This window comes from Sylvia atricapilla, chromosome 1 (assembly GCF_009819655.1).
Source record: "Sylvia atricapilla isolate bSylAtr1 chromosome 1, bSylAtr1.pri, whole genome shotgun sequence".
Taxonomy (NCBI): domain Eukaryota; kingdom Metazoa; phylum Chordata; class Aves; order Passeriformes; family Sylviidae; genus Sylvia; species Sylvia atricapilla.
The window spans coordinates 118,133,075-118,159,447 of NC_089140.1; the positions used below are offsets into that span (position 1 = coordinate 118,133,075).

At 43.1% G+C, this 26,373-nt stretch overlaps 1 protein-coding gene and 5 non-coding genes across 6 annotated transcripts in view; 3 read left to right on the forward strand and 3 right to left on the reverse strand.

Moving 5' to 3' along the window:
* The window catches only part of DNAJC5B (DnaJ heat shock protein family (Hsp40) member C5 beta), a 29,178-nt gene extending 12,150 nt beyond the window's left edge, over positions 1-17,028 (forward strand). Inside the window, exons 2-4 of the mRNA XM_066333970.1 lie at positions 6,705-6,918; positions 11,171-11,345; positions 16,934-17,028. Of these exons, the coding sequence (XP_066190067.1) occupies positions 6,705-6,918; positions 11,171-11,345; positions 16,934-17,028 (484 nt within the window). The remainder of the gene's footprint in view (positions 1-6,704; positions 6,919-11,170; positions 11,346-16,933) is intronic.
* Positions 1,654-1,742, reverse strand: TRNAY-GUA (transfer RNA tyrosine (anticodon GUA)). The gene is given in 2 exon segments: positions 1,654-1,689; positions 1,706-1,742. It is a non-coding gene; the product is annotated as a tRNA-Tyr (tRNA).
* Positions 3,343-3,431, reverse strand: TRNAY-GUA (transfer RNA tyrosine (anticodon GUA)). Its single transcript is given in 2 exon segments — positions 3,343-3,378; positions 3,395-3,431. It is a non-coding gene; the product is annotated as a tRNA-Tyr (tRNA).
* Positions 17,029-21,846: 4,818 nt separating the features above from the next.
* On the reverse strand, positions 21,847-21,937 carry TRNAY-GUA (transfer RNA tyrosine (anticodon GUA)). The gene is given in 2 exon segments: positions 21,847-21,882; positions 21,901-21,937. It is a non-coding gene; the product is annotated as a tRNA-Tyr (tRNA).
* A 240-nt stretch (positions 21,938-22,177) lies between these two features.
* On the forward strand, positions 22,178-22,250 carry TRNAR-ACG (transfer RNA arginine (anticodon ACG)). The gene has a single exon. It is a non-coding gene; the product is annotated as a tRNA-Arg (tRNA).
* A 1,796-nt stretch (positions 22,251-24,046) lies between these two features.
* Positions 24,047-24,136, forward strand: TRNAY-GUA (transfer RNA tyrosine (anticodon GUA)). The gene is given in 2 exon segments: positions 24,047-24,083; positions 24,101-24,136. It is a non-coding gene; the product is annotated as a tRNA-Tyr (tRNA).
* Positions 24,137-26,373: the final 2,237 nt, after the last annotated feature.

Below are 26,373 nucleotides of genomic sequence, written 5' to 3' on the forward strand. Positions count from 1 at the left end.
CAACTTCCAAGCATGGAGACTGCACAGCACTCCAGAGCAACATTCTTCTCCCACCTGACTAACCTGAAGAGGTGTCAGATGCTGAGAGGTCCTGGATCATTTGGTCTGGGATAGCCATAAAACGTCAGGTTCCTAAAGGGCAGTCCTGGGGATAACTAACATTCAGGATACCTTTGGGGTAAATTAAGGCAAAATTATGCTGAACAATCAATTAGAAAATTTCATTTATGGCAGCAGCAATTTAGACATTATTATAAGTTGAATAAGATTAAATCTTATAATAAGGTGAATGGCCCATGGCAGCAATGATTTAAACTTTTCTGAACAGCCCATGGGAGCAGCAATTTAAACTTTTAAGAAGAGGAAGAGAAGAAGAAAGAAAGAGGAGAAGAAGATAAGCATAGAGGAAGAGATCTGGATCACCAGTGAGAATTCCAGTGCTGCCCCTAGTCCAGTTCCTTTGGATGGCGATTGCACACCCAACCCCTCTCAGTTGTGTTATTTATAGCCTAGCCCTCATGCATGCACACTTTGTTATTCTCAAACTTTTCAAGAGACTGGGGGAAGCCTTATGGTTTTGATTCCCTTCACAGATGTCAGAGAGACAAGTGCAATGCTGTCTCATACCTGGTTTTAGAGACAGTCACCCAAAGTAAGGAAGTTGGTCCAAGGAAAGTGTTATCCTGCATCAGAGGATGCTCTTTTCTAACTGCACCATATCTCATCGGCATGGAAACAGTCCTTTCCTCTGCTACTAAGTGTTTGCGACACTAACTCTTTTTAGGTTTTCATTCTCTCATAGAGGAGAAAAAACTGGAACCTCTGCTGCTTCAGTTGTGGCCTCTTGTTTTTCTTTCCTCCATTTATCAGCACAGTCAAAGGCCTAACTGCTGAAGCAATAAGCTCCTAATAGATATTTTGATAAGTGCTTGCTTATCTCCCACACAGACCTTCCTTCTTCAGGATCTGCATGAAGCCACATTCAACGACTTCTCCTCGAAGAGCAAGCGCACCTACTTCCATGTGTTCCGGTGGCATTATTCTGAGCTCTTTGCACTTGGTCAATGTCTGTCTTATACATGGAGGCCCAAGGATGGGCTCAATAATCTGGATCCTTTCCATCATACTAAGAACAAAGTAAGAGAATCTGTTTCTTCAATTTGCAGCCCATGTTGCCATGGGCTAGTCCTTGATACTGTTCTCTCTGCAGCGCAGGTCAAGACAAAGGGAATGAAAAGCATTGGAGAATGCGGGCATCGATCCCACTACCTCTCACATGCTAAGCGAGCGCTCTACCACTTGAGCTAATTCCCCTCCCTAAGGCCTCTGAATGAGGTCCTCTCTCCTCCCAGGCACCCAGCCCTGAACCAGGATGCCCTGAAAACCAAAGCCTGGGCCTCTCACTGGCCTCACTCTCATACCACCAACTCATCCACTCACTTTCCTGCTGCTGGAAGTGGCTGCAGACAACTCCCATGGTCAGAATCACCATCCACTGACCAAGGGTTTCACCAAAATTGCCTTGGCCAGATGTCTCCCACAGCTTAGGCAAGAGATCATGATTGGGCAGCTCATTCTGGGGAGTCCCCTTGGGCAGGACCAGAAAAAGGCAGCAGTGGCAGTGCAGGATGAGTGCCAGAGGCAAAAGATGACTCCTTCGAGCCGGAGTTGAACCAGCGACCTAAGGATGGCCATGCAAGGGAACCTACAGTCCTCCGCTCTACCAGCTGAGCTATCGAAGGAAGCATGGGGACATGCCCAGGGAGACCTTCTCCAGCACACACTCAGACAGCATTTCTTCCCAGCCACACTGCACCATCATGCCTCTATTACCACATCCTTCTTCAAACAGCCTCAGCTCCAACATCACAGAACCTTGTTCAACTTATCAGTCATATAAACCACAGAAATGCTCCATAAGCTCCTTGGATGTCAACTTCTACAGATGGAATTCCTCACGGCCCCACAGAGCTTACCCATATCCTGGTGCATTTTCCCCTGATTCCCTTTCACTGTGCTGTCTTCAGCCCTCTGCTCAAGCTTAAGAAAAAAACAAAATGACAGCCATTCTCGTGTTCAGTAACAGAGTGCTGGAACATGATGTGTAAGTCATCTGAACATCTCTTTATGCAAACTGAAAGCTTCTACTCTCCTAAGCCTATGTCCTGGGTTGTAGTTTAGGATGTATTCTATCACCATCTTCAGTTAATGGCCCATCAATGCCTTGTGCATGACTCATAGATAACTCCATCCGGGAGCTATCTCTCTTTAATGGGCCATCAAGGACCCCCTGTATGACTCATCATCCCATTGTGAGATGCTCCCCCCACAGGGAGGAGTCAAGCATTCTCACCTGGATATAAGCTTGTATTTGGGACAATAGAAGCAGCCTTCACCCACTGGATTCCCAGAGGACTGGAGCTACCAGATCTTTCTACGAGATCACTGCTTCAGGAAGACCATCTCATCTGGACTGCTTCCATCACCCTGATCAGGTTGTATTCTGACTCTGTCAGTGGTTTTTCTTTTTGTATTGTTGCATTTATTTTATTTTTTTTTATTTTATTTTATTTTATTTTTTTCCTTTTCTTCTCATTAAATTTTATTTCTGACTTAGAGCCTCTTACTTAGTATGTTTTCAAACCACAACAACCTATCTTTAAAGAGAATTCCTTGAAATTCTGAGTAGACTTCCAGAGAGTTCTCTATACTATTAATGTCCTTTTCTGTACTTTGCTTAATACTTGAGAACTGTCAAGGAAAGAGGGAAAAGATCAATTCTTCTGGCAAACTGCCCACAGTAGTCTTGATACAACCGTGGATGTCATCCTCCTCTGTAAATCTGAGGCACACCATATATCTCCCCACAGCCCCCAGAGAATAGATGGATCCCTGACAAAGGGCCCTGTTTCCACACAAGGGGAATGAAAAACATTGGAGAATGCAGGCATCGATCCCGCTACCTCTCACATGCAAAGCGAGCGCTCTACCACTTGAGCTAATTCCCCACCCTATGACCTCTGAAGGAGGTCTCTCCCCTCCCGGGCACCCAGCCCTGCACCAGGATGCCCTGAAACCAAAGCCTAAGCCCCCCCCTAATGATCTTCACTCTCACACTACCACACACTCACTCACCTTCCTGTTGGAGGTGACCCCTGCCAACTCCAGAGCTCAGAACCACCATCCCCTGCCCAAGGGTTCACAAAAATACCTTGTCTGGTCATCCTCCCAACCTCAGGCAAGAGCTTGTGCCTGGACAGACCTTTGAAGGGAAGCCTCCTGGGCAGGGCCAGAAATGGCAGCAGTGGCAGTGCAGGATGAGTGCCAGAGGCAAAAGATGACTCCTTCGAGCCGGAGTTGAACCAGCGACCTAAGGATGGCCGTGCAAGGGAACCTACAGTCCTCCGCTCTACCAGCTGAGCTATCGAAGGAAGCATGGGGATGTATTGCTCATAATATTTGATACTTCATAGTGTTGTCATATATGACCCTATTGAACATATTTTCCTGTTTTCAAAACAATGCCATCTTCATTCAAAAGCACCCTGATCAGACCCGGCCCTGTATCAGAGTCTGACTTGACTCTTTTCAGCCTAAGCCTCCCAGTGACAGAGGTCTTGAGTTTATTTCACTGACCTCATTTCCACAAGTGTGCCTTATCTATCTAAGGCACAGTTATTCATCTTGTGGGATAGCTGTTTCTCTGTTTGTTGTCACTTTTCTCTCCCAAACTTGCTTGCTGCTGTGGAGGGCTGTAGTGGGCAGTGATCCTATGGTGGTGAAGGCAATTCACCACGAGAAAAATATGAATGGACATAAACCCGTGGTTTTGGCACAGGAAGTAGCCTACAAACTCCTTTTTGTCATTTCACTGTCTACTTTTTTGTCTTATTTTTTTGTCATAATGAGCCCTGTTTATTACATAACTGGGAATGTCACTTTTCCAGGAACCCACAGGTACCCACACTACCATGTAGCTATTACTTTGTGTTGTGTCACATAATTTTTCTCCTTATTCTTATTGTTTCTTGCTTTGGACCTAGCAGAGTCCTTTGTCTCGCTCGTATGAATTGCATTGCTAATATCTAGATCTTTTTCCCATTGCTAAATCATCTCCAATTAGTATATGTCATTTCAGTGCACAGGGAATCATTTTGGTAATGTACTCTTTTTAGTGAAGACATTTGTCCCAAAATCAAAATAAGACCATAAATTGTCTTTCGCTAATTGCTGAGAGTTATTCTGTTAGTAGTCTAAAACAATGCCATGTAAAGTGACATTTGAACTAATGTGTTCCCTCTCTTTAAAACTACATTCTGTTCAAATTCTTATTTTTTATAAGATGGTTTGGGATGTAGGTCAGACCGAAGATGTCTTTGGGTCTCTGGGAAAAAAAAGGAAGGCTGAAAATTGATTGTCCAATGCCTGCAAACATACATGGGTTTTCAAAAGTGATACTTCCTTTTTTTTTTTTTTTTTTTTTTTTTTAACCTTACCTAATTGTTGAGGCTTGTTTTCAGGTAAGAAACGGGATAGATTGCATAATTTACTTAAATACTTGGATGACACATAATGTCATTAGTCATGCAAGACTTAGCTTGTTTTTTCATTTCTCATATTTATTTTTTTTATTGTGTTTAGGGCACATGTTAAACATGATCAAAACTCTGTGTTTAAGGTGCAATATGCACAGTGTATTAAATATGACTGAACATGCTAGACACATGTTTAAGGAGTTGTTTATGACCTATGATTCTGTGACTTGAGTTCAACAGAATTGAAGAGATAGGTGGCAGAAGCTGTTCCCAGGCTCATATCAATCTTCATATTGGCAGAATGTCTTCCAGGCAGGAACTGTCTTCAGGAACAAAGCAGTACTGGAGGAGTAACCTGTACTTTGACTTCAGAAGGAAATCAAGTATGATTCTAGTCTGAGGTTGAATTTGTTAGAGGAAGGGTAGGCACACTGCCTTCACACCACAAATAGTATTTTTGGTCATAGAAATTATGGCCAGCTCTCAAAATATTTTGAGAGGTTATTTACAAAATGAAACATATCTTGGCTGTGATTCAATCAGCTTAAAACACTACTATATCACTTTAGAGCCACTAGAGGTCAGCACTAGTCATTAAATAAATGTCCTGGAGACTGCAAGTTCTTTACTGGGAGTGGTGATTTTTGAAAATATACACTTCTGTCTATGCTTGTTTTGCAAGTGTGTGTGAGTTCACACTACCATGCTTCAAGATGGTTGGAAGCAAACCGTTTTTTCTCGATGCTGTGCTTCCCCAGTGCAGTGAGCCAAGAGTCATACACAGGACTTTTCAAGCTGTACCTGTCCTCAAATGCCATAGTGCTGAGTACAGTCAGGGAGAAAAAAGCAGTGTCAAACACTGTTCTAGTTTTGGCTTCCCATGACATAAGCAGCCCAAACTAGTTGAGACTACTCCACTCTCATGCCACACAGGGATTACTGCATTTAGCTCTGGACACCCCAAGATATGTAGGGCATGGACCTGCTGGAGCAAGTCCGGAGAATGGGCATGAGGATGATCAGAGAGATGGAGACAGGCTAAGAGAGTTGGTGTTGTTTGGCCTGGATAAGAAAAGGCTCCAGAGAGACCTTAGAGAACATTCCAGTACCTAAAGCGGTCCTGCAAGAGAGCTGAAAAGGAACTTTTTACCAGGACTTGAATGAATAGGACAAGGGGCTTTAAACTAAAAAGGGATATGTCTAGATTGAATATTAGGAAGAAATTCTTTACTGTCAGGGTCATGAGGCATTGAAACAGCTTGGTCAGGAAAGCTGTGGATTCCCCATCCCTGGAAGTCTTCAAGGCCAGGCTGGATGGGGCTTTGTACAACCTGGTCTAGTGGAAGTTGTCCACGCCCATGATGGGAGGGGGCATACCTAGATGATTTTTAAGGTTCCTTCCAACCCTAACCACTCCATGATCCTATGAAAATAACCATTCTATGATGGTTCCTATGACAATTCCCTTTAAATGCTTTAAGGATTTTCTCAGAAGTGCAGCAGTGGGGAATTAGGCCAAAAGACAGGCACTTGAAACCGGGATTAAGTCATTTTGCTTTTCCACCTTGTGCTTCGAAAAGATGCTCTCCTTCTATTGCAACTCCTAACTGTTCTCCATCATCACTGTCTGGGCTTCTGCAAACACAGACACTGTTTACAATATTTTAATGTAGCTACTATTGATAGGCAATTGAATACAGAATTTCCTTCACTATAAAGAAAATAAAGTTGCCTGGATAAGCAGTGTGATCATCATGTTTTTAAACAACCTTTAAAAAATCTTTATCTTTGCTAAAACCTGCTAAATGATGTAAATGAGTTGGCAGTCATAATGCAACAAATGCCTGTGATTTATTATCATATTGCAATCTGTGCTTTCATCATATATCACTGTCTGCTTTAACACAGTAGCTGACTAGGTATCAATACACAAAGTTCATTCTCAGTGTAATAGGCACACCTCTTTCATCAAAACTTTCATGTTTGGTTCCTTTGTGTCACTTTTCTTCCACTGAGTACATCAGAGCTGGAAAAAAGAAGGCTGAACACACAGTTCAGAATTATTATAACTCTCTGAAAAAGTTTTTTGTAATGTTTTCTGTCTGTATACATGCACAAATACAGATGACTTGTTTTCCCTCTTTTTTTTGTTCATGTCTCATATTTAAGAAAATTGGCTCTGAAATATCATCCTGACAAGAATCCAGACAATCCAGAGGCTGCAGAAAAATTTAAAGAGATCAACAATGCTCATGCAACCCTGACTGATCTGTCCAAGCGAAACATATATGACAAGTATGGATCATTAGGGCTCTATGTGGCAGAACAGTTTGGTGAGGAAAATGTTAACACCTACTTCATGCTCTCAAGCTGGTGGGCAAAGGTAAGCTGTTATTTTCTTTTGGAAATCAAATGTTACAATGCACGCTGACAATTACATACACAAGGAACTCCCTGAAAAACACGATCTCTCTACAGGCTTAAAAATAGTATGATCTAACTCTAAACTAAAAACTTAATAAAACAATATTATCTGGAAAATCGACAGTGGCAGATGGTAAAGTAAGGTCAGACTAGCACTAATATGGAAAGTTTTGTCTTTTTTTAAACCTGGTATATAATTATAGTTCATGTTTTGTAACAGTTTAAGACATTAATTAGATTTGAATCTAGTGCTCCAGGTTAATTTTGACTTTCTTTTCTGTAATGACTAAATAAAAATGACTCACTATTCAAATACAAGTAGTCCCATTTATGTGACAACCAATTAATAAATTACTACAGTACAACTTTAGCTGTCTTTTTTGCTATATATAGCACACAACATAAGTAAGCAATAATAATAATAATAATAATAATAATAATAATAATAATAACACTGTGATTACAGCATTATACAGCATTATATACGTGCCCTGGTGACTGAGTGAGAGAAAGGAACTCAGACAAAAGGTTAGAAGAGTGGAATGGAGGAAGAGAGTAGGACAGGAAGAGAATGATACATCAAAACCCTGCTATTGCTCAAGAAGAATCACATAAGGGGCTGTTCTAGTCTTGAAGGAGTTGGGTTCATTTGTTCCCTAATTATGTTGGTGTCTTCTGATATTTTCACATATCAAATTCAAGTGTTTCTGCAAATACTGAAATATTACAGATATGCAACAAACAGAATTGCAAATGTGTAAAATCCATGCAGTCCGCACTTGTTTCCAGCCACAGAAGCACAGGAAAGCACTCTGCTGGACTGAGCTGGAATACATAGGAAGGTGATCTGTACTGTTTGAAGCAAGCACGCTATGACAGTTTTTATCTGAGAACTGTGGAACACAGATTTCTTTGTTCAGCAAGGAACAGGCCAGTGCTTCATTGCCCCACATTCCCCTGTTAAGCTGGGAAGTCACTTGGGCACTTTGGGGGTCTGTGAAACCATAATCTGACTTCTGAATCAGGATGAGCCAGAAGCTGCCCAAATGCAGAACACTGCATGAAACCAATGAATAAAGTACTGGTGTTTGAATTAAACTTCCAAAGGTGCTGCCCCTCAGAGGCTGGTTGGAGGCTGCCTGCTTGCAGCTGCTCTAGCTGCCTCCTGCTGCAGGCTGGACACCGCACCATAGCTGCTGTCATCTCCTGATGGATCATCCCCCCTGTCTTTGCTGTCCACCCTCTCCTTCTGCCTCTTTGTCACAGTTAGGTGGCCTTAGCACTGAAGAAGGCAACGGTGTTGATGCCCCTAACAGATTTTGGCAAAAATAATTTATTCACTTTTTTTCCCCTGCTATTTTTCTTTTATTTGGTGATCTTTAATGGAGATTTTATGGAGTATAAAATCTGCTGGGGTCATAAAATCAGGTACAGAAATAACCACTGTGGCTTTGACTCATAAAGAGAGCAGTGGGGAGTACAGAGATAAGCTAATAAGTCCCTAACAACTAAAGGAGAAATGTGAGGATTGCTTCAAGCAAGCTCTATCCCAGAGGTGAGACAAGAAATGCTGAAGAGCAAAGTAATCACTGGTTTTCAAGAATTTTGTAAAAAATGTCAGAATATGTATATAGAGTCATTTGAGGATTATCACAGGTGGTCTCTCTATGTCTCCCCAAACACAAAACCTACCACTCCCAAAGTATTAAGAGGCCAAGTGTTTTTTTACAAGATGAGCTTACTATTTCTCATTTATTTTTAACTCATGCACAAGTGCTGGGTCAATTTGAAATTTTTATATTGGTCATCACAATACTATTTGAGTCTGAGGCATCATCTGCAGATGACCTCTGGACTCCTGATTTCCTCCATTCTGGTGAAGGACAGTAGGGACCATAGCCTTGGCTTGTTATCTTCCTCATTGACTGCAAACATTTCTCTTCCCGGCACATGCATCCTGGGAAAATCTGACAGTTGTGAGGAGTTTTATCATTAGCAGTAAGGAAACTCAAATGAAAAGAGAAATGAAAAATGAAAATTACAGTCCTTTTTCAGAGTGCTCGACTTTTTAGCAGGCATATTAAACTTGGAACATGCAGACATGGGTAATGGGAACTGGAATTGCTTCTCCACTGGCAGACATAGGGGTTGTTTATTTAACTGTTTTAGCAAAACCCAATTCACCCTCTACCATGGAGACTGTTTATTGATGACATCAGTAAACTGATTTTTTGATTAAATAACTATAATCATATAAGCACAAGAAATGTTGAAACATTAACAGTATCATGAATAAACTCAATGTGTTTTCCCCTCTAAACACTTTCATTCTGTATTTTTTTTCAAGCTATACATTGTGGTGATATATTTTCCATTACGGCATAAATGATAAACAGTCAGATAACTTATTTCAGGGATTATGGCACCATTTTGGGTGTCCATTAGAAGGAAAGCATTTTAAGACAAAAATTAGTGTCCTTCTTTTAATTTAAAACTACCTTGCTCACTCTAGATACATGCTTATATTAGTATTAGGCATATAAATAGTCTTATTATCTTCAAAGATGCTCCAGTTGGCCCCCACTGATGTTAGCTCAGACATGCATACATAATACTATTTGCATAGCTCTGTTGTCAATAGTTTGACAATTGACAACAAGTCATTTTGTTGTCAAGAAAGTAAGTTTGCTTGCTTTCTTCCTCAGCAGCACGTTGTCCTAGGAATATAACAACTAGTTAGCAAAGGACAGACTGGATAACTATAATGCTAAAGCCTAGCTGTACCTCCACATATACCTGGTGGCCACAAAGCTATGCTGCTCTTACCCACACATTCAGAGAATCATAGAATGGTTTGATTTGGAAGATCATCCAGTTCCAACCCCCCTGCCATGTGCAGAGGGACCTCCCACTGGACCAGGTTGCTCAGAGATCGATTCAACCTGGTCTTAAACACCTCCAGGGATGGGGCACTCATAACTTCTCAGGACAACCTGTTCCAGTGCCTCACCACCCTCACAATGAGGAATTTCTTCCTAATAGCTAGTCTAAATCTACCCTCTTTCCATTTATTTCTGCACGTCAGCTTTGATTTGCTTTCCAGGAATGTCACTGTGTTTTCTTTGCTCTTATACCACTATGTCCATGAAGAGATGTCCATGGAGATTACTTCTGTGTCACAAACATCTCCATGTAATCCTGGATCTACCTTAGGTCAGGAGTCAGGCTGCTGTCACATCCCCATGGAGCACAGACTGGCAATGTCACCCTAAAGGCTCCCCTCCAACAGGTCCCATTGCTGTGATGCAGCACACCTGAACATCTGGAAAGCTGTGCTGTGAACCCAGGCACTGACTTCGTCTGAAGGAAGAAAGCTCTGTAAATTTAAATTTTCTGGCTCTTGACTCTTAGTAAGATCTCTGGTCATGGCCCCAGGCAATTGTGTTGGCTTTCCTGAAGCCTCTATGCTTTGTGCCATGGGGACAAGAGTGAGCAAAGGTGGTAACTTCTGGCTACCTGAGTCCCCAGATCAAGAAACCACAGTCTGAGGATTATAATTTAGGAGATGTCATCTGTGTGGTCCTGCACAGGCTAATGGGAAGAGAGAGAGACACCCACAATGGGCAATTCAAATACTCTTATGGCTGAATTTCCCCCTGGAAGGGCTTTTAACTTCCCTTTGACTGTGTGGGGAGTCCATAGCAGCTACAGTCCTAAACTAGATGCCTCAGTTCAGTGCCCAGAATTATGTGGGATGCATTTGGGTCTCTGCTTCTTTTTCTCTCAGCTTTGTTATTGGCAAGAGCTTGCCAGTAAATAAGTGTTTGCAAAAATGATTTGGGCAAATGAGTCATTTTAAAGATGGAAATGAGTCATTTTAAGGTGGGTGGGGTTTTGCATACTGCCTGGAGGGTTTTTCTGAGGGCCATCAGCAGAACAACTGACTTTGAAATGTTGGGCATGTGGAGGCCTTTTGGTTGGTGTCTCCTTTGTGGATGTGGTCCTAAGTAACAAGTAGGAGCTTGTGGGTGAGGAGGGCTTTGGAAGATCTGGCCCTTGTTCAGGCACTGGGACTCAGGTGGACTCCTCTGAGTGCCAAGCACTTAGGAACCAGAGTTCCTCTGACATTGTGCCTTCAGCTGTAAGAGACAGCCACAAGTTTGAAGAAGGTCACTGCTGACAGGATTTTCATCCCGCTGTGTTTGACCCAGGGCCTGTTTGCAGTCTGTGGTTTGCTGACGGGCTGCTACCTCTGCTGCTGCTTCTGCTGCTGCTTCAACTGTTGCTGTGGAAAGTGTAAACCTAAGGCACCCGAAGGGGAACAGCAGGAGTTTTGTGTGTCTCCAGAAGATTTGGAAGAGCAAATTAAGAACGACATGGAAAGAGGTGTGTATTGTAGGGGCTTACCATGTGGCAAAGCTGTTCAAAACAATCTTTAAAGCCTGTAGTCCAGGTGTTCTGCTCACAGCGCTGAGGCTGCTTCCAGACTTCAGTGGAGACATGCCAATTCACTCTAGCTAAGACTACAACCCAGGGAACTTCCCAAATTATGTATTGATGCAAAACCAAACTTATGGCACTTACAACTAAATAGCTCCTATATCTATACATATATGAGACACACAATAAAAGTCTTAGGGGTTATTTTAAGAGACAATGTTCACCCTCTAGTCCCCAAGCCCACATTCTTTCATATCCTAGATCCCATGACCCAGGATCCTCATATATTAGGCTCTGCTGGACTGATGCCTGTCACATCAGATTGACCTGAATAAGCTGTCATTCAGACTTTAGTTCTGTAAAATTTATTCCTACTTGTGGTAGATATTGTATCCATTCAAGAGAAAGCTTCAAGAAATATGCAAAGTTTCCAACAGTAAGGTTGTGCAGTAACCCAGAAGAGTATGCATGGGAGCTCCCATGGTCCTGTCCCTGTCCCATCGAGCCCTCAAATTGCTCACTCTCTTCTGCACTGGCAGTACCAATTCTACCTTACCCAGGCCTTGGATAAAATCCAGGTGCAAATTAATCCTCTCAAAAATGTATGTAGTTCCTGGCCCATTAAATTCTCTGGGGTGCTTCATGGAGGAGTAGGCAAGCGCTAACTTAGGGGCAAGAGGAACAGGGAACTTAGAAGCCAAGAACATGGGCCTATGGCAGCAAAATGACCTTCACAGCAGGTCAACCTCTTTTTTTGGCTTTGCTGCATTCCCCCAGCTGCATGTTCAGGTTTTGGCTATGCCTAGGGTTGATGGAGGTGATTTCTTAATTTGGCACTAGTGTGGCATACGTGCTTTGAACAAAGAGCTCTGTCCTAGTGTGCCACAGAGGGGCAGTTTTGCCTTCATATTCAGGGGAAGCAGAAACATCTCAGACTGAATAGATATGTACAGGGTGAGAAATGCAGTGACCCTTGCTCCAGCAAAAAGAACCTAAGGTACCAGGGAAAGACTGAGGACACTTTTCAGTTGCAAATTTATATAATCTATGATTAAGATTATGGAGGTTTTTATGAGGAAGAACCTAAGAAGTCAGTTCACTCTTTTTCTCTTCCATTGTTATGGAAGATCTTATAGTGTTATATTCTTACGTTGATTATGCTTAAAATAGCACTGCCAGATTGCAAATGTCATGTTCCCTTAGCAGTAAGAAATTTTTCCCCCCCAACTTTTCACACAAATCTACCCTTCCATAAATATGTAACAAAACACTTGTAGTAGTTGAAACAAATGCTATTTTTATAACTGTAACACCAACGTGTGGTGGTGTTTTTAAATTGATTTTGCCTAGAGGCATATCAAGGTAAGCACAGTCAGCTTAAAAACTGATCATACTTGATCAGTCTCTGCAAAGGCAATAAAAACTACTAGTAAAAACTTTATAACCACAATACCTTATTTGAGACAAACCTAATAAACTCTATCCCATTAGGCACCTGAAAAGTGCTAATCTAAAACGGGTCTTGCTTTTCATGAGTCTATGATACCAAAGCCAAGTATGAAGTAGAAGGATAGAACTTTGAAGAATCAGAGTGTCTAATTTCTGCCCATTTTGTTAGTTTATTTTTAATTTGGTTTATTTTTAATTTAAATTCTCCCTCAAAATCCAGCATAAAATTCCCCAGTGGCACAAAAATAATTGCTCTCTCCTTCTGGCACAGCTACCAGAAGATATTGGTATTCTTTAATTTTAGGCCCCCCTGACATCCCTTTACTCCCAGCGAGTCTCACTGAGACAAATTTTAAATATTAATTTTGAATGCTTAGCAAAGTACCAGTCTGAAAAATTAACACAATGTGGATTTTCATATTTTAAGTATTTGAAAGACAATATTAAATATATAGGTAGAGTTTGAAGAAAGCTAGATGTTTATACCTTTCCTACTCTCCTGTTCAGTTACATTTTCCTCCTAATCAAAACAAGCAAGTCTCAGTAAAGTAGAATTCTCTTTATTTTTAAAAAGAGCAAGGAATAAAAATAAAAGCTTTGTGACAAAGGATAACATGAGCATCTTTTCTGCACCTGAAAGGAAAACAGACAGTGCATTTAGAAAAAGAAAAAGAAAAAAAAAAAAAAGAATTACAACAAGATCAAAGCGTGCATCCTCCCTTCCTTCTTCCCTTGTTGCCCCAACTTCAGACATGCTGGCCAGAAAGACACAGCTGACTTTTAGAATAGCAAAGACTATGCATTTTTGAATGCTGAGCCATAGAAATTGAGACTCATGCCTTCCTTTAGGTAAATAACAGAACTGTTCCTGTATGTAATTCAGAAACAAACTGTAATCACTTGTGCAGAGGATTTAATTTTGGAAGAGGAGATTCTATTAGGATGCAAGTTCTTTGCATGCCCTCTGAGCACAAACTGAGCATTCTAACCAGTAATTAATTTCTTTGCTTCCTGCTGTCCCCAGCATCTACAGTATTGCTAACCAGAATTTCTTGCTGAGGCCACACTAAAAACTATCCAAATACTTTTAATCAGTCATTGCTTTTCTGAGGAACACATCACTGATAAAGCATCACAATTCCTGATGCTAAAAACCTCTGAGACTGAGCCCTTAGCAGTTGTGCTCAGTGTGAGCTGCCTGGTGCTGGCTGTGCTGCTCCAAAGAGTTGAGATTTAGACTTCAACTATCAAACTGACATGACTATAACAGTGTTACAGTTCCTCACATTTCTCATTAACAAAATTAAGGTTTTACGCAGTTGATTTTATTCCTCAAACTAACATACCATAAAATATAATTATTAATGAAAAAGAAAGAAGTGTGAAGCAAAAGATTCAGTGATCCATTCCCTAAAATGTAACAGCAAAGTGAATTGCCAGTGAAATCAACACAATCATGCCAAAAGCTTCAATTCTGTTGAACTGCTATTTCTCTAGCAAAAGAGAATTTCTAGGGGAATTTATATTCCTCTAGAAGAAGATTTTAGTCAAATAAATTTGACTAGTTCTAGTGCTCAGCTAGTTCAGTGTCTCCCTTGAGAGCCTCATTTTACAGCCTGTACTTCCAGGGGTAACATGACCACGAGAACTAAAGGAAATTAGGGGTTTGCAAGCCCTGGCACATACTTAGCTTACAACAATTTCTCCTCATAACTCTTGATTTGTAGCAGAAAACTCTGACCTAATATAGAGCAAATGACCAAGAATTAAATGCTATGTTTGGTTTATTACATTTTAAACATGACATTTTTAGTGTTTCAGATCAAACATGACATTAGAAAGGTGCAAAATAAAGTAATTTGTGGTATCATGCCATGATGTTACAGGTAACCTGTCAAAATGCACTTGGCAGAGGGAAGTATCACTTGCTCGTCTGCAGCACAGACACGTGCAACGCTTCATCACTTTCCCACATACATGGGGCAGGTTGACAGATTTTGCTTCCACTGAAGTTGATGGCAAAATTTTTGTTAACTTTTGTGTTCCCGGAGGAGGTGGTATCAGAATTTGGATTGCCTTTGTACTTCAGGCTGTAAGAATGCACTCAAAGCAGTTTGGCAGCGCAGTCTGTTCTCCTCTGTTCAGTTATTGTAAGAACAAAGCAAGGCATTTCTAGACCAACTTTTATTTTACAGAAAATGAATTCTGGGACAGAAAAAAAAAAAAAGAAAAAGAAAAAGAATAAAAGAACCTGAGTAGAAAAATACTTTCCCAACTCAGAAGCAATAAGTTTTTATCACTTCATTGTCTCCTCCACACTCCATATGATACAAATGTAGGCGAACAGTGAGCAGGAGCTATCTATAGAAAGCAGTTTAAACTGTGAATTCTGCCTCACCTCCATTCTGCAGCTTGCCATTAGCAGACTATATTTGTACAGTTTATTATGCCATGGGTCCCTGTTCTGCTAAAATACCCTATCATAAATCTTAAAAGGGTGCAAGCAGCAAAATGCTTGGTGAGAGTGTCAGCTAAGAGCTGTCTGCAGATCAGCTGGAGGCAACGCAACAGATTTGCAGTGGGTCCTATTCTCCTGTTGCACACCTGGGTATCATGGCAAAATGAACTGCTAATCTCTGCCCTCCATCAACAATCTTCCAGAAAATGAACAACTTGAAGGCACAAGTGGGTGGGAGTGAATGCTGCTCAAAACTCTAGAAAACACACAGCAACTTAAAAATGGATTGGAACTGCCAAACTAATATGAGCCTGAGCTGAGCTCGAAGCATTAATTACTCATATACTTTTAGAAGTTATGAAACATGTCTGTCTTTGACCTTGTGTCTAAATATGGAATTGCCCATACAGAGAAGCTGCTTGGCATTTAATCATTCTTGCCTTTCACCTTGACAGAGTCAAAGTTGTTCTACCCCCACTGAGTGGAAGCCGTATGGCATGCAATTAGATTCCTGCTCTGGGTTAAGTTACTCCTGTACATTACATCTTTTGCCCATGATTCATCCCATCAACTGTCATGTAAACAGAAGGAAATGTCAGATGAGATTTTTTTTTGCTGAACATTTGGTCATTTGGCAAAAAAAGTAATAATTTTTATTCAATTACTGTGAAGACTGTGTTAGTATCAAGATATAGATAGTCCAAAGTTTTTCATATGAAACATTTCACAAAGATGGCTGAACTTGTAAAAGTCAGTCTCTGAGACCTGAGTACTTCTCTCCCTCCAAAAAACATGCGTTTGAAAGAGGCCCAGGAGAAGGGCAGCCAAACCTTGTTCCTTATCAGATAGAACACACTAGGCACCAAGGAACTCTGTAAAGACTTCACTTCTACCTCCCTCCACTCTACAACAAATTAATTTTTTATAGATATATTGGAAAAGCAAACACAAAATTGCACGGAGTGAGAAAGTACACAGCAGTAAGAATTTATATAGTGATAATATGAAGTTTCGGTAGTTCCAAATCCATTAAAACAGTTATTCCCAGAGTCCTCTTGCATATACATTACATAAGACTTCAAATTCAATTTAACATTTTTATTTAACTAGCTGGCTTTCAGGATATATCCTTCAGGATATATCTCCTCTCAAGTGTATTACTATTACTGCTCACGCATTTTTTCATTTTAACTCTCCTCCTTCTTTACTGTTAACTCTGCCTTCCTCAAGACTCATTTCTGTCCCATTCTCATAAACACTGTCAAGGTTAGTGCTTGCTGACTCACAACAGCACTGATTATATTCAGCCATTTGTAGGAACAAGCACTTGCTATTAGAACAGGCAGGAACCTTTAGCCTGAAAGCTCTGCAAAGCACCAGGCAGAGCAAAAGTCCAGTCTAACAGCAGCAGCAACACCCAGAAATCTGCTATTGTATGGAAAATAGGAGTATTTGTAGGCATTTGGAGGCTTGGTGTGGGCAGTCTGGTACCCACACAACTGTCTGTGAAACCAAATTAAGCTGTAACCAGAACAATGAATGAAATGTTGTGGTGCAAACAAGAAATCTGACTTTGGTAGCAAGTGAAGGGTTCTTAAAGTAATCTTTGTTATCCTCTCCAATTTAGATGGAGAAACTCCTATTACGCTTCAGCCGACTAACGTAACGGAGAAGACACAACTGATTGGGGACAGCCACCGGAGCTATCGCACGGAGTCCTAGGGCAGGCCAGTGGTCTGCTGGGGCTTCTCACTGACTCTCACAGTGAGAAAACCACGTGATAAGTTCTGCAGCCTGTGTTCATAGCTGTCTTCTGGCTAATCAAGAGTAACCTGAGAGTAATTTCCTACCAAGGCAGAATGTCCCTCTATGCTACTTCCAATAGGCTGTTGATACCTGCCTGCACTGTGTGCATGGAGATACCTATGGCCTGTACAGAGCATGCTGGTCTCTCACAGCTTCAAATCATCTTTCCCTCCAATAATATTCCCTTTGGTATAGCTGGTCTTCTCCCTGCCCTCATCTGTTTACCTCCCAGACACAGTCTTGAGTCCATTTATGGACACACTAGCTGTCTCTCCCTGCCCCAGGAGTTTTCCTTGCATGCAGCACTTTTTCTGGATGTGAAACACTCCTATGAGGGAGCCCCAGAAGTGCTCTTTATCAGGTCTCAGGGAGAAAGTTGGTGGCAAGACAGATGGGGTTCTCCTTCCCAGAGAAGAGGTGCTCTTTGGAGGGCAGCCAGTGGCTTGCTGGGACCCAGCTCTGGCAATTATAAATTATAAATCCTGAGCCAAGACAAAGTGCTAGGAGATTTTTCTGATGGTTGTTAAGGTGCAGGTCACTCCAAATCCAGGAGCCTCACCTAGAAGCACACATAGGCTCTGTGTCTTTCCCTGCAATTGCTGCAAACCCATGAGACAAAGGCAAAGGGTAAAGACTACTGGAAGTGGAAGGCCGTCCCTGGGCTGTCCCAGAGCCTCTATCCTCCTCCCACAGGCTTGTGGTAAAGCTCCTCCTTTTGGTCCCCTGCCAAGAGCTTTCTGCCAGCTGGCTTATTCCACCCTGCCCTTGGCGTGTGGCCCTACTGCCCTGCTGGCACTGGGCTGGGAGCCAGCACACCAGCACAGGCACTGGGACTGTGGGAGCAGCAAGGTCTTGGCAGGGAACGCAAGCAGCAAAGGAGTGACCGTCCTCCTCACCAGCTCATTGGGGTAAGGCTGAAACTTCTCTTCTGTGCCAGGCACAGGGGCTTTAAGAGCACGTGGCATGACTTTAAATAAAGAGGCAGGAATGAAGTGTATGTTCAGATCTTTTAGATCTTAAGCTTAGCACCTCACTGATTTGACATAGTTTAAGCCTGAAGCAGCTGAATTTCTCCTTATTGATAATTTTACACCAATCATTGTCAGTTCTGTGTACTTGCTATTTTTGCATGCTGTGGTCTAAAGGGGGTCACAATATTCCACTAAATTATACAGGCTGGTGAATATATAACTATCTAAAAGTGTTCTTCCCTTGCTTAAAATTGGATCCCGCAGTTGTGAAACATTATCTTCTTTCTATTCTCACCTTTGACATCAAATCTCATTCAGCTAAATATATGGGAAAAGAAGCTGTTTTATAGAACCAGCTCTAACTCCAAAGTCAAGACATACTACTTTCGGTGTTTCTTAAAAAGTCCCATAACAGAAGGATATTTTCAGGACCATTATTTCCTGTTCAGGTTATATATCTGCTCACTGGGGACAGCCAACATGCACATTGCCCTCAGAAATGGCCCTGGTTTTCTGCTTCAAAAACGAGGGAAGTGCCTGGCATGGCCAGAGTTGTGTACAGGCACTCTCTTCCCTCCAATCCACAGGCTCCTCTTGCCCTCAGTTGCAATGATTTTGGAAACCACTCAAATGTACATAACTCCAGACTGGCATCCTACCTGCCCACTGAGGATGTGTCCATCCAACCCGGTGGTGCCAGCAGAGGGGGGCTGGTGACACCATCCTGCCACTGAGGAGACATGACCCCAGAGGCATGTCTTTCCTGTGGCAACCAAGTGCTGCACATCTTCCTGTTGAGGGGATGGATCAGACAGCCCTGGGGTGCTGTGAGATGGACAGACCCCAGAGACTGGGTATGGTGCTGTGGACGCCAGCACACACACTCCTCTTTTGGCTTTTTTCACTGTTCCCCTTTTCAGGGTGTTGGTTCTGGCATAGGATGTTATCCCCAGTGAAGGAGCAGGGAGAGCACATAATACATAACAAATCTGCAGGTGAAGTAATTTCCTAAATTTCACTGTCTGCTAGAGAAATTTAGTGTGAAAATGTCCAAATGTTACCTAGTGGCTATTTCCAGAAGAGAGCTGAAAGAGAGAAAAGTCTGGTGTAAAGCTACATTTTACATGTGGAATCCCTTCCCACATGAAATCCATCCTCCTTTTGCCTCGGAAGTCACTGAGAATTGCACCGTTGATTTCAACAACAGCTACAGAGAAGGCCTACAGCCAGGGAGGAAGAAGTAAATCCCATAATAGCACAAGCAACTGGGGAATTTTTTCAGATGCAACACCTCTGATGGGTCTAGAGGGCCAGAGCCAAAGTTCACCAAAATCAAGGAAATTTTCTCTATGGGCTTGAGATGTACCGCAAGTCATGTTGTTCTTATTTATACTTTCTAAATGCGAGCTTCTTCTTGGGAAAGATTTATGACTCGATCTCACAGTGTGAAGCAAAGATGGACAAGCTGCTGCATGTTTGTAAATCCCTTTTACAGACACAGGGTTCTGTACAGAAGAGCCATAACGCATTATCTCAGTTAGCAAAACACCTCAAAACAAACCAGTGACCAAGCCTCTGAGGGAGTTGTCCAGGACTTGCAGCTTAATGATCTGAGTGGCTGAACTCATGGCTTAATTTCAAATGGGAAACTTAGTTTTTAAAGTACCAGAGCATTTGTGTCTCTCACTGATGTTAAGATCAGCTGTTCTGAGGACTTGTGGAGAAAGGATGAATAAGGATTTCAGGACTTAGCTCTTCAATGTGATTTTACTCCTTTGTTTGCTTTCCAGAAAAGTTCCTAACATGAATACATAATAATGCTAACATTATCTGGTTTTGTGTACAGTTCAGTTGCACACCCAGAAATCTCAAAATGTACAGATTCTCAATTTTTTTCTCTGTTTTGCTACATTTATTTATATGTAAACTTCCATGTATTCAAACCCACCTTGGCTGTAAATCACCCTGACTAATAAAGGTTGTATGTATGAATTGTAGCACTCCCTTCACCTTGCCACACTAGCAGCTTCATTCCGGTAACAGCTAGAGAAGCTGTTGAGACAGCTGTCCAAAGTTATGGCTTTGCACTCTGGCAAGTGTCAAATGGCAACTCAGGGTTTCCCCGAAAAGGAACTAGCTCTTGGATTGCAGCAGATGTGCCTGCTCATGCAAAACAGCCAGAGCTATGGCCACACATTGTAAGTCCTTTACTTAATGCAGAATGCTTGTAAAAAAAATCATCAGTGTCAAAAAGTGATGTAACATGGTAGTTTACTGGAATCAGCATCTATATGGAACAGTTTCTCTCAGCAAAAGGTGTGTGCAGAGTGGAACAATGGCGCTGCTGAGGACAACAGCAGACATCCTGAGACATCCAGCACCTCACTCTGCAGTTTGAGGGCCAGCACAGAGTGCCAGATAATCTGGGTGTGCTACAAGACAGGAATATTTCTCACTAGGCTGGTATCCAGTCTCTGCAACCACAAAAGCCCAAGCATTGAAAACGGACAAGGAGCAACTGTTTTGGCTAGATGTATTCTCAAAGATCTGTTCCTTTGCATGCTTAGATATTAAAACATACCCAGATCCACTTAAAACACCAAACACAAGAGGCAGCATAGACAATTTAGGTGTACCACCATGTAACTAGTTATTTAGGTAGTTTGTGCACTTTTGCTCCCCACAACAAGTTTGTGGGATAAGCCACAATGCTTAACACAAAAAACTTCAGATATAATTGCATGTCACTTAATTTGATTGTCTAGCTTGTATAAGAATCAATACTGATATGATTTCAGTCAAAAAGAATTACATCTCTGCCTCTTTGTAGAGTAAAATCATTAAAAAGCATTGAAAATCACGCTAAACGGAGCACAGTTAAAATTACTGATTTCTTTTTCTGTGTTATCATCTCCTGTAGAAGAGGAAAGAGTGTGCTGTTATGTTACAAACCAGGGAGAAAGACCAGAGATAACCATAACCCCCTTCCTTCTCTTCACAAACTGAAGTCAGCTCAGTCATCACATCCAACTTCTCCTTTCATTGAGAGATGAATGGGTACCGAGTTTCACACGAGAGAACTCAGTCCTTCAGGCCAGTTTCACCCATCCCAGGGTTGGGAAGGCAGTAAGACAGGACAACTGTGTGGTAGCTGACATCTATAATAGATAGATACTGGTAAAGACATGCAGATTTTGACTAACGGAGAGAGTCAGTACATGCTAATCTTAGAATGAGTTAGTAGGAAGGGACCTTAAATATCATTCAGTTCCAAGCCCTGGCCACGAGCAGGGAGGTGCCCTGTCCAGCCTGGACTTGAACACTTTCAGTTGGCTCGATAAGAAAATGTATTCTTTTTGTGGCAGTATGTAGATACAGCCTTATGCTGTAAAAACAGTGTCTAGACATTTGGAACAGAGGAGGCTTGGAAAAATGACCCTCAGAATGTCAACATCCTAATTAACTGCGATGAGACAAAGGGATCTCAGCCGGTATTCTCCTGCACTGACTTGCTTTGTGGCACGTTGGAGTATGAACACACATCTTGTTTTCCTTTAGAAATTCAGGAGGTGTTGGCAGTCCTGCATTAGGCACAGCATTCCCTGCTCCCGCAGGAACAGCCGCTCCTGAGAGAGAGACACAGCGCACGGATCGGTTTGCGATGCGGGCGGAACTCTTCGAGAAAAGCAACCGTATCTGCAAAAGGTTAAAGAGAAATTGTTTAAAAGCATTTCTCATAGAGGGCAGAAAAAAATTGAGCGTCTCCTTCGAGCCGGAATCGAACCAGCGACCTAAGGATTCCCGTGGGGCGTAACCGCTACAGTCCTCCGCTCTACCAGCTGAGCTATCGAAGGGACCTGCCACTCACGCCGCGGCGGCGCAGGAAGACTGTAGCCAGCTGGCCTTGCGCATGCGCAGCACGCACCGCTTTCGGGCGGGCCTTAGGGCCCGTCGCGGGGCGGGAACGCCGGGAGCGCCCCCTGGCGGAAGGGCGGGACGGGGCCCGGGCCCTGAGGGCAGTCGGGGGCTGTGCGGGGCGCCGCGCCCATCGCTCTTGGGTATAAAGAATGGTGGGTGAGGGCACAATACGTGCGGGGCCAGTGGCGCAATGGATAACGCGTCTGACTACGGATCAGAAGATTGTAGGTTCGACTCCTGCCTGGCTCGCATATGTTTTTTTTCCCGTTCTCGGCCCTGGTCGCACGTTGAGGCGGTCGTAGCTTTCCATCTCATCCCACCATCCCGGCTTCTTAAATTCCACTTCTTTTGCTCTGTTTTACTCTTCTTTTTCCCTATCTGATCTCATCATCCATACTTCATGAGGACCTGGAGTGACAGGACATGGAGTAATGGGTACAAAATGAGGAGGGAAATTTAGATTTGAGATTAGGAAGAAACTCTTTGCTGTCAGGCTGGTGAGACACTGCAACACGCTTCCCAGGGAGACTGTGGGGTCCCGACTCTGGTAGTGTTCAGGACCATGCAGGATGAGGCTTGAGCAAGGCCTGATAAAGCCTGAACAAAGCAAGCATGGCCCAGTGGGAGGTGTCCCTGTCCTGACAGTCAGGTTAGGATTGAATGATCTCTAAGACCCCTTCCAACCCTTTCAAATTCTGTGATTCTATGATTTAACTCTGTTTGTCTGCCTGGTAGTGCTGTTTCCCCAAGCAAAACACCACTCTAGGCTTAAATTTTTCAATTTTTTTCCGCCCCCAAATTAACCCAATTAACACACCATTACATTACATGGGGAGAAACCTGGCCCTGGGAGGGGAGCACTTTACTCCACATTGGCCTGATACTCTATGGTTACTCCCACAAGACGACATCAAAGAAAACAACCAGGAGGTCTCTGAAGGCAGCAAGCAATGCTGCTGTGATTAGGAATGTTGTTTCTGTTCTAATTATCCCTTAGCCTTCAGAAGTACAAGAACATCCTTGTTCTGCAGCTGCATGAAAAGTGTGTGATCTTGCAACAAAACCCAAATACTCTTCATTTACATAAAGGCTATGCAGTGTATAAAGAGCTTGCAAGCAGGAGAGGTGAGGAAGGCATTCCCAGAGCTTAGATTGATTACATTTGAGATCATGCCATAGCTTCAGAGTAGCCAGTTATCAAATCACAGAATGGTTTGGGTTGAAAGGGACCTTTAAAGGTCACCTACTTCCAACCTTCCCGCAATGAGCAGGGACACTGGGTATCTTCAACTCTACCAAGCTGCTCAGAGGCCCAGCCCTTGGGTGTTTTCAGGGAAGGGACATTCACCACCTCTCCCGGTAACCTCTTCCAGTATTTCATGAACCTCATTGTAAAAAATGTCATCCTTATATCCAGTCTGAGCCCACTCTCTCAAAGCCATTACCGCTTGTCCTGTTACTACATGCCCACGGAAAAAAGTCCCTCTCCAGCTCTGTTGGAACTCCTTTAGGTACTGGAAGGTGCTCTGAGGTCTCCTGGGAGCTGTCTCTAGGCTGGACAACTGAAATTCTCTCAGTCTGACTTCACAGGAGAGTTGTTTCTACCCTCTGATCACTTTGTGTCCCTCCTCTGGACTCACTCCATCAGCTCCGTGTCTTTCCAGCGCTGAGGCCCGCGGAACCGGACGCAGCAGTGTGTGGATTCGAATTTCCCACAAGCAGTGGTTCACGGCGGAATGAATAACTAACTGCGCTAGCTCATGAGTGCTGCTAACACTTGGAAACGATGTGTGCGTGCTGCTCTAAACAGCCCTGGTTTTGCTTCACGACGCATGGCTGCGCTCAAAGGTTTGCGGCTCAGGCAGGAGTCCAGCCTGCGCTGTCCGTACACCAAGCGAGCGGAGGCGGCCATCGCGCCCCCGGCTCCACACCGTGCCCCGGCCGCCCCAGGCCCCGTCAGCGCCGGCGCCGCCACGAGCATGCGCAGAGCCGCGCGCGGGGCGGGGCGGCGCCTTCTGCGGCCGCTGGGGGGCGGCGGCTGTGTCCCTTCGATAGCTCAGCTGGTAGAGCGGAGGACTGTAGAGGCGCGCCCCGCGGGAATCCTTAGGTCGCTGGTTCGATTCCGGCTCGAAGGAGACGCTCAATTTTTTTTTTTCTGGGATCAGAGGGCGGCTTCGCTCCCGCTCACGAAGACTCTCCTAGAGCCGTTTACAAACACGTGTGATACACAAGCAAGTCACTTTTTTTTTTTTTTTTTTCCCCCTCCTGAGGGGGAATCAAAAAAACCCCAAGAGGTTTGTGAAGGGCTGCCACCTGCCCTGCAGTAAATACTGAAAGATGTGCTGCAGTGATGCTTTTGGAAGTGCTTTGTTGTTTTCCATAATATTCTTAGCTATGTTTAATAACATTACAGTTGTTATTTAATGACATTTAATAAATAATATATTTTCATCATCACAGAATTGTTCGGATTGGACAGGACTTGTGGAGACCCACCTGCTGAGGTAAAGTCACCTAGAGCAGTTGACACAAGAATGCATCCAGGTGGATTTTGAATGTCTCCAGAAAGGGAGATTTCATTACCTCCCTGGGCAGCCTGTTCCAGTGCTCTGGCACCCTCAAGGTAAGGAAGTTCTTCCCCGTGTTAAGCTGGAATTTCTGGTGCTTTAGTTTTGGCCATTGCTCCTTTTCCTCTCACTGGGCACTGCAGAAAAGAGTCTGGCACTATCCTCGTGGTACCCACCTCTGAGATACTTATATAACTTAATGAAATCCCATCTCAATAATATATATTTGTCCTTCTCCTATGTGAAGCCAAAAATAATCAAACATTTTTAGTTCAGTCTTAGCTAGCTTTGTTAGATCTTCTTTCCCATGGTGATCTTTAATATTCCTCTCTGGACAGTCTCTCCTCATTTTGCATGTTGCTTTAAGTGATGCCAAACAATCTGTACTAACTGGGCTTTCTGTGATGCCACATAATCCTTATAAATGAGGGCTGTGAGCACCCTGGCTGATAGGAGTGGATAAAAGTCCGCCACCATCTCTTCACTTAAGGTGACAGATGTGATGTTTGGCCCTTTGGTTGTGCCAAAAAGGGTGACATGGGATGTTCTAGCAGAATATGGAGCAGGGGGAGAGGGGTCATAGAAGTCCTTACACAGAAGGAGTTTAATGCAGACAGACGTGGACTTGCTTAGGCCATAGTTAATATGAGAGCCAGCACTCATAGTCTGCTTTTTTCTCTCCTGTGTTCTATTGTTTCCTTTTCAAGTCTTCTTTTCCATTACAGGTGCTACGTGGGGTGCAGAAAAGCAAGCTTGGCAACAGCTCCTGGCTTGGAGAGAGTAAACGTGTCTGAAAGTGTCCAAATCTGTCTGCATAGCAGGGGGAGAATGGAAGTGAAGTTTTCTCCTTCAACAGAACCCCGGGTGAGTCTTTTCTCTGTGTGGGAGTGTTTTTCTGGGGTAGATTTCAGATTTGAGAGCAAGGAAGACCTGTACTATATTCCTCTGTGGGAATATAGTACAAGCAGGACTATCAACAAGGAAACAGATTTATGAAGCTCAGCAGGAGTCAGACTTGCACATTGCTTCTCTTTGTGCATTACATCTCTGGCCCCAGATACCTGTTTATTAACTGGTATAGTTTTGTGCATATGTGTATGGACACACAGGCACCAACAACCTTTTCTCCCTTTTCTTCCAGCATGGTGCAGTGTATCCCTCTCAGGAACTGTCCCATGAGGAACCCAGGCATGAAAACCTACCTTTTAGGGAACAGAGGCATCTCAGCACAAATTGAGGAAAGACATCCGTTTCCATAGATGTTTGTTATCTACATAACTTCATACCCACTAGCAGTCAAATCTGAATCCACAATCCAATGGCACATTCCTGTGCCATTCCCTGGTGTGGGACATAGAACAGACTCTATCTAGGGCCAAAGATTTTATTCCCAAGATTGACACCTTCCTGTATAAACATCTTTAAACTCCTTTGTTCCTTTTCACTGATTCAGTGGCCACTCTTTTCTCCTTAAGGATAGCTCACAAAATAAAAGCACACACAGATTTTCTTCAAGAGAAGAGATCATCTCCTTTCTCCCTCTGTCTCCATCTCTAAGATATGTTTTCTCTCCCGCCCACTCAGAAAGAATTGACATGCATGCATTTCTGTGTAAGAGTGTAATACACCTGAGGGAGAACAAAAGCCAGGAAAGGAAAAAAAAAACAAACCAAAACTAAACCAAAAACCCTCACAAAATGTCCTGGTCTCAGGACTTTATGCTAAGCAACTATTCTACCTCTTGAGCTATGGCCTGTTACATTCATGTGACTGCTCAGCTCAGCTTCCCATTCTCCTAGGACATG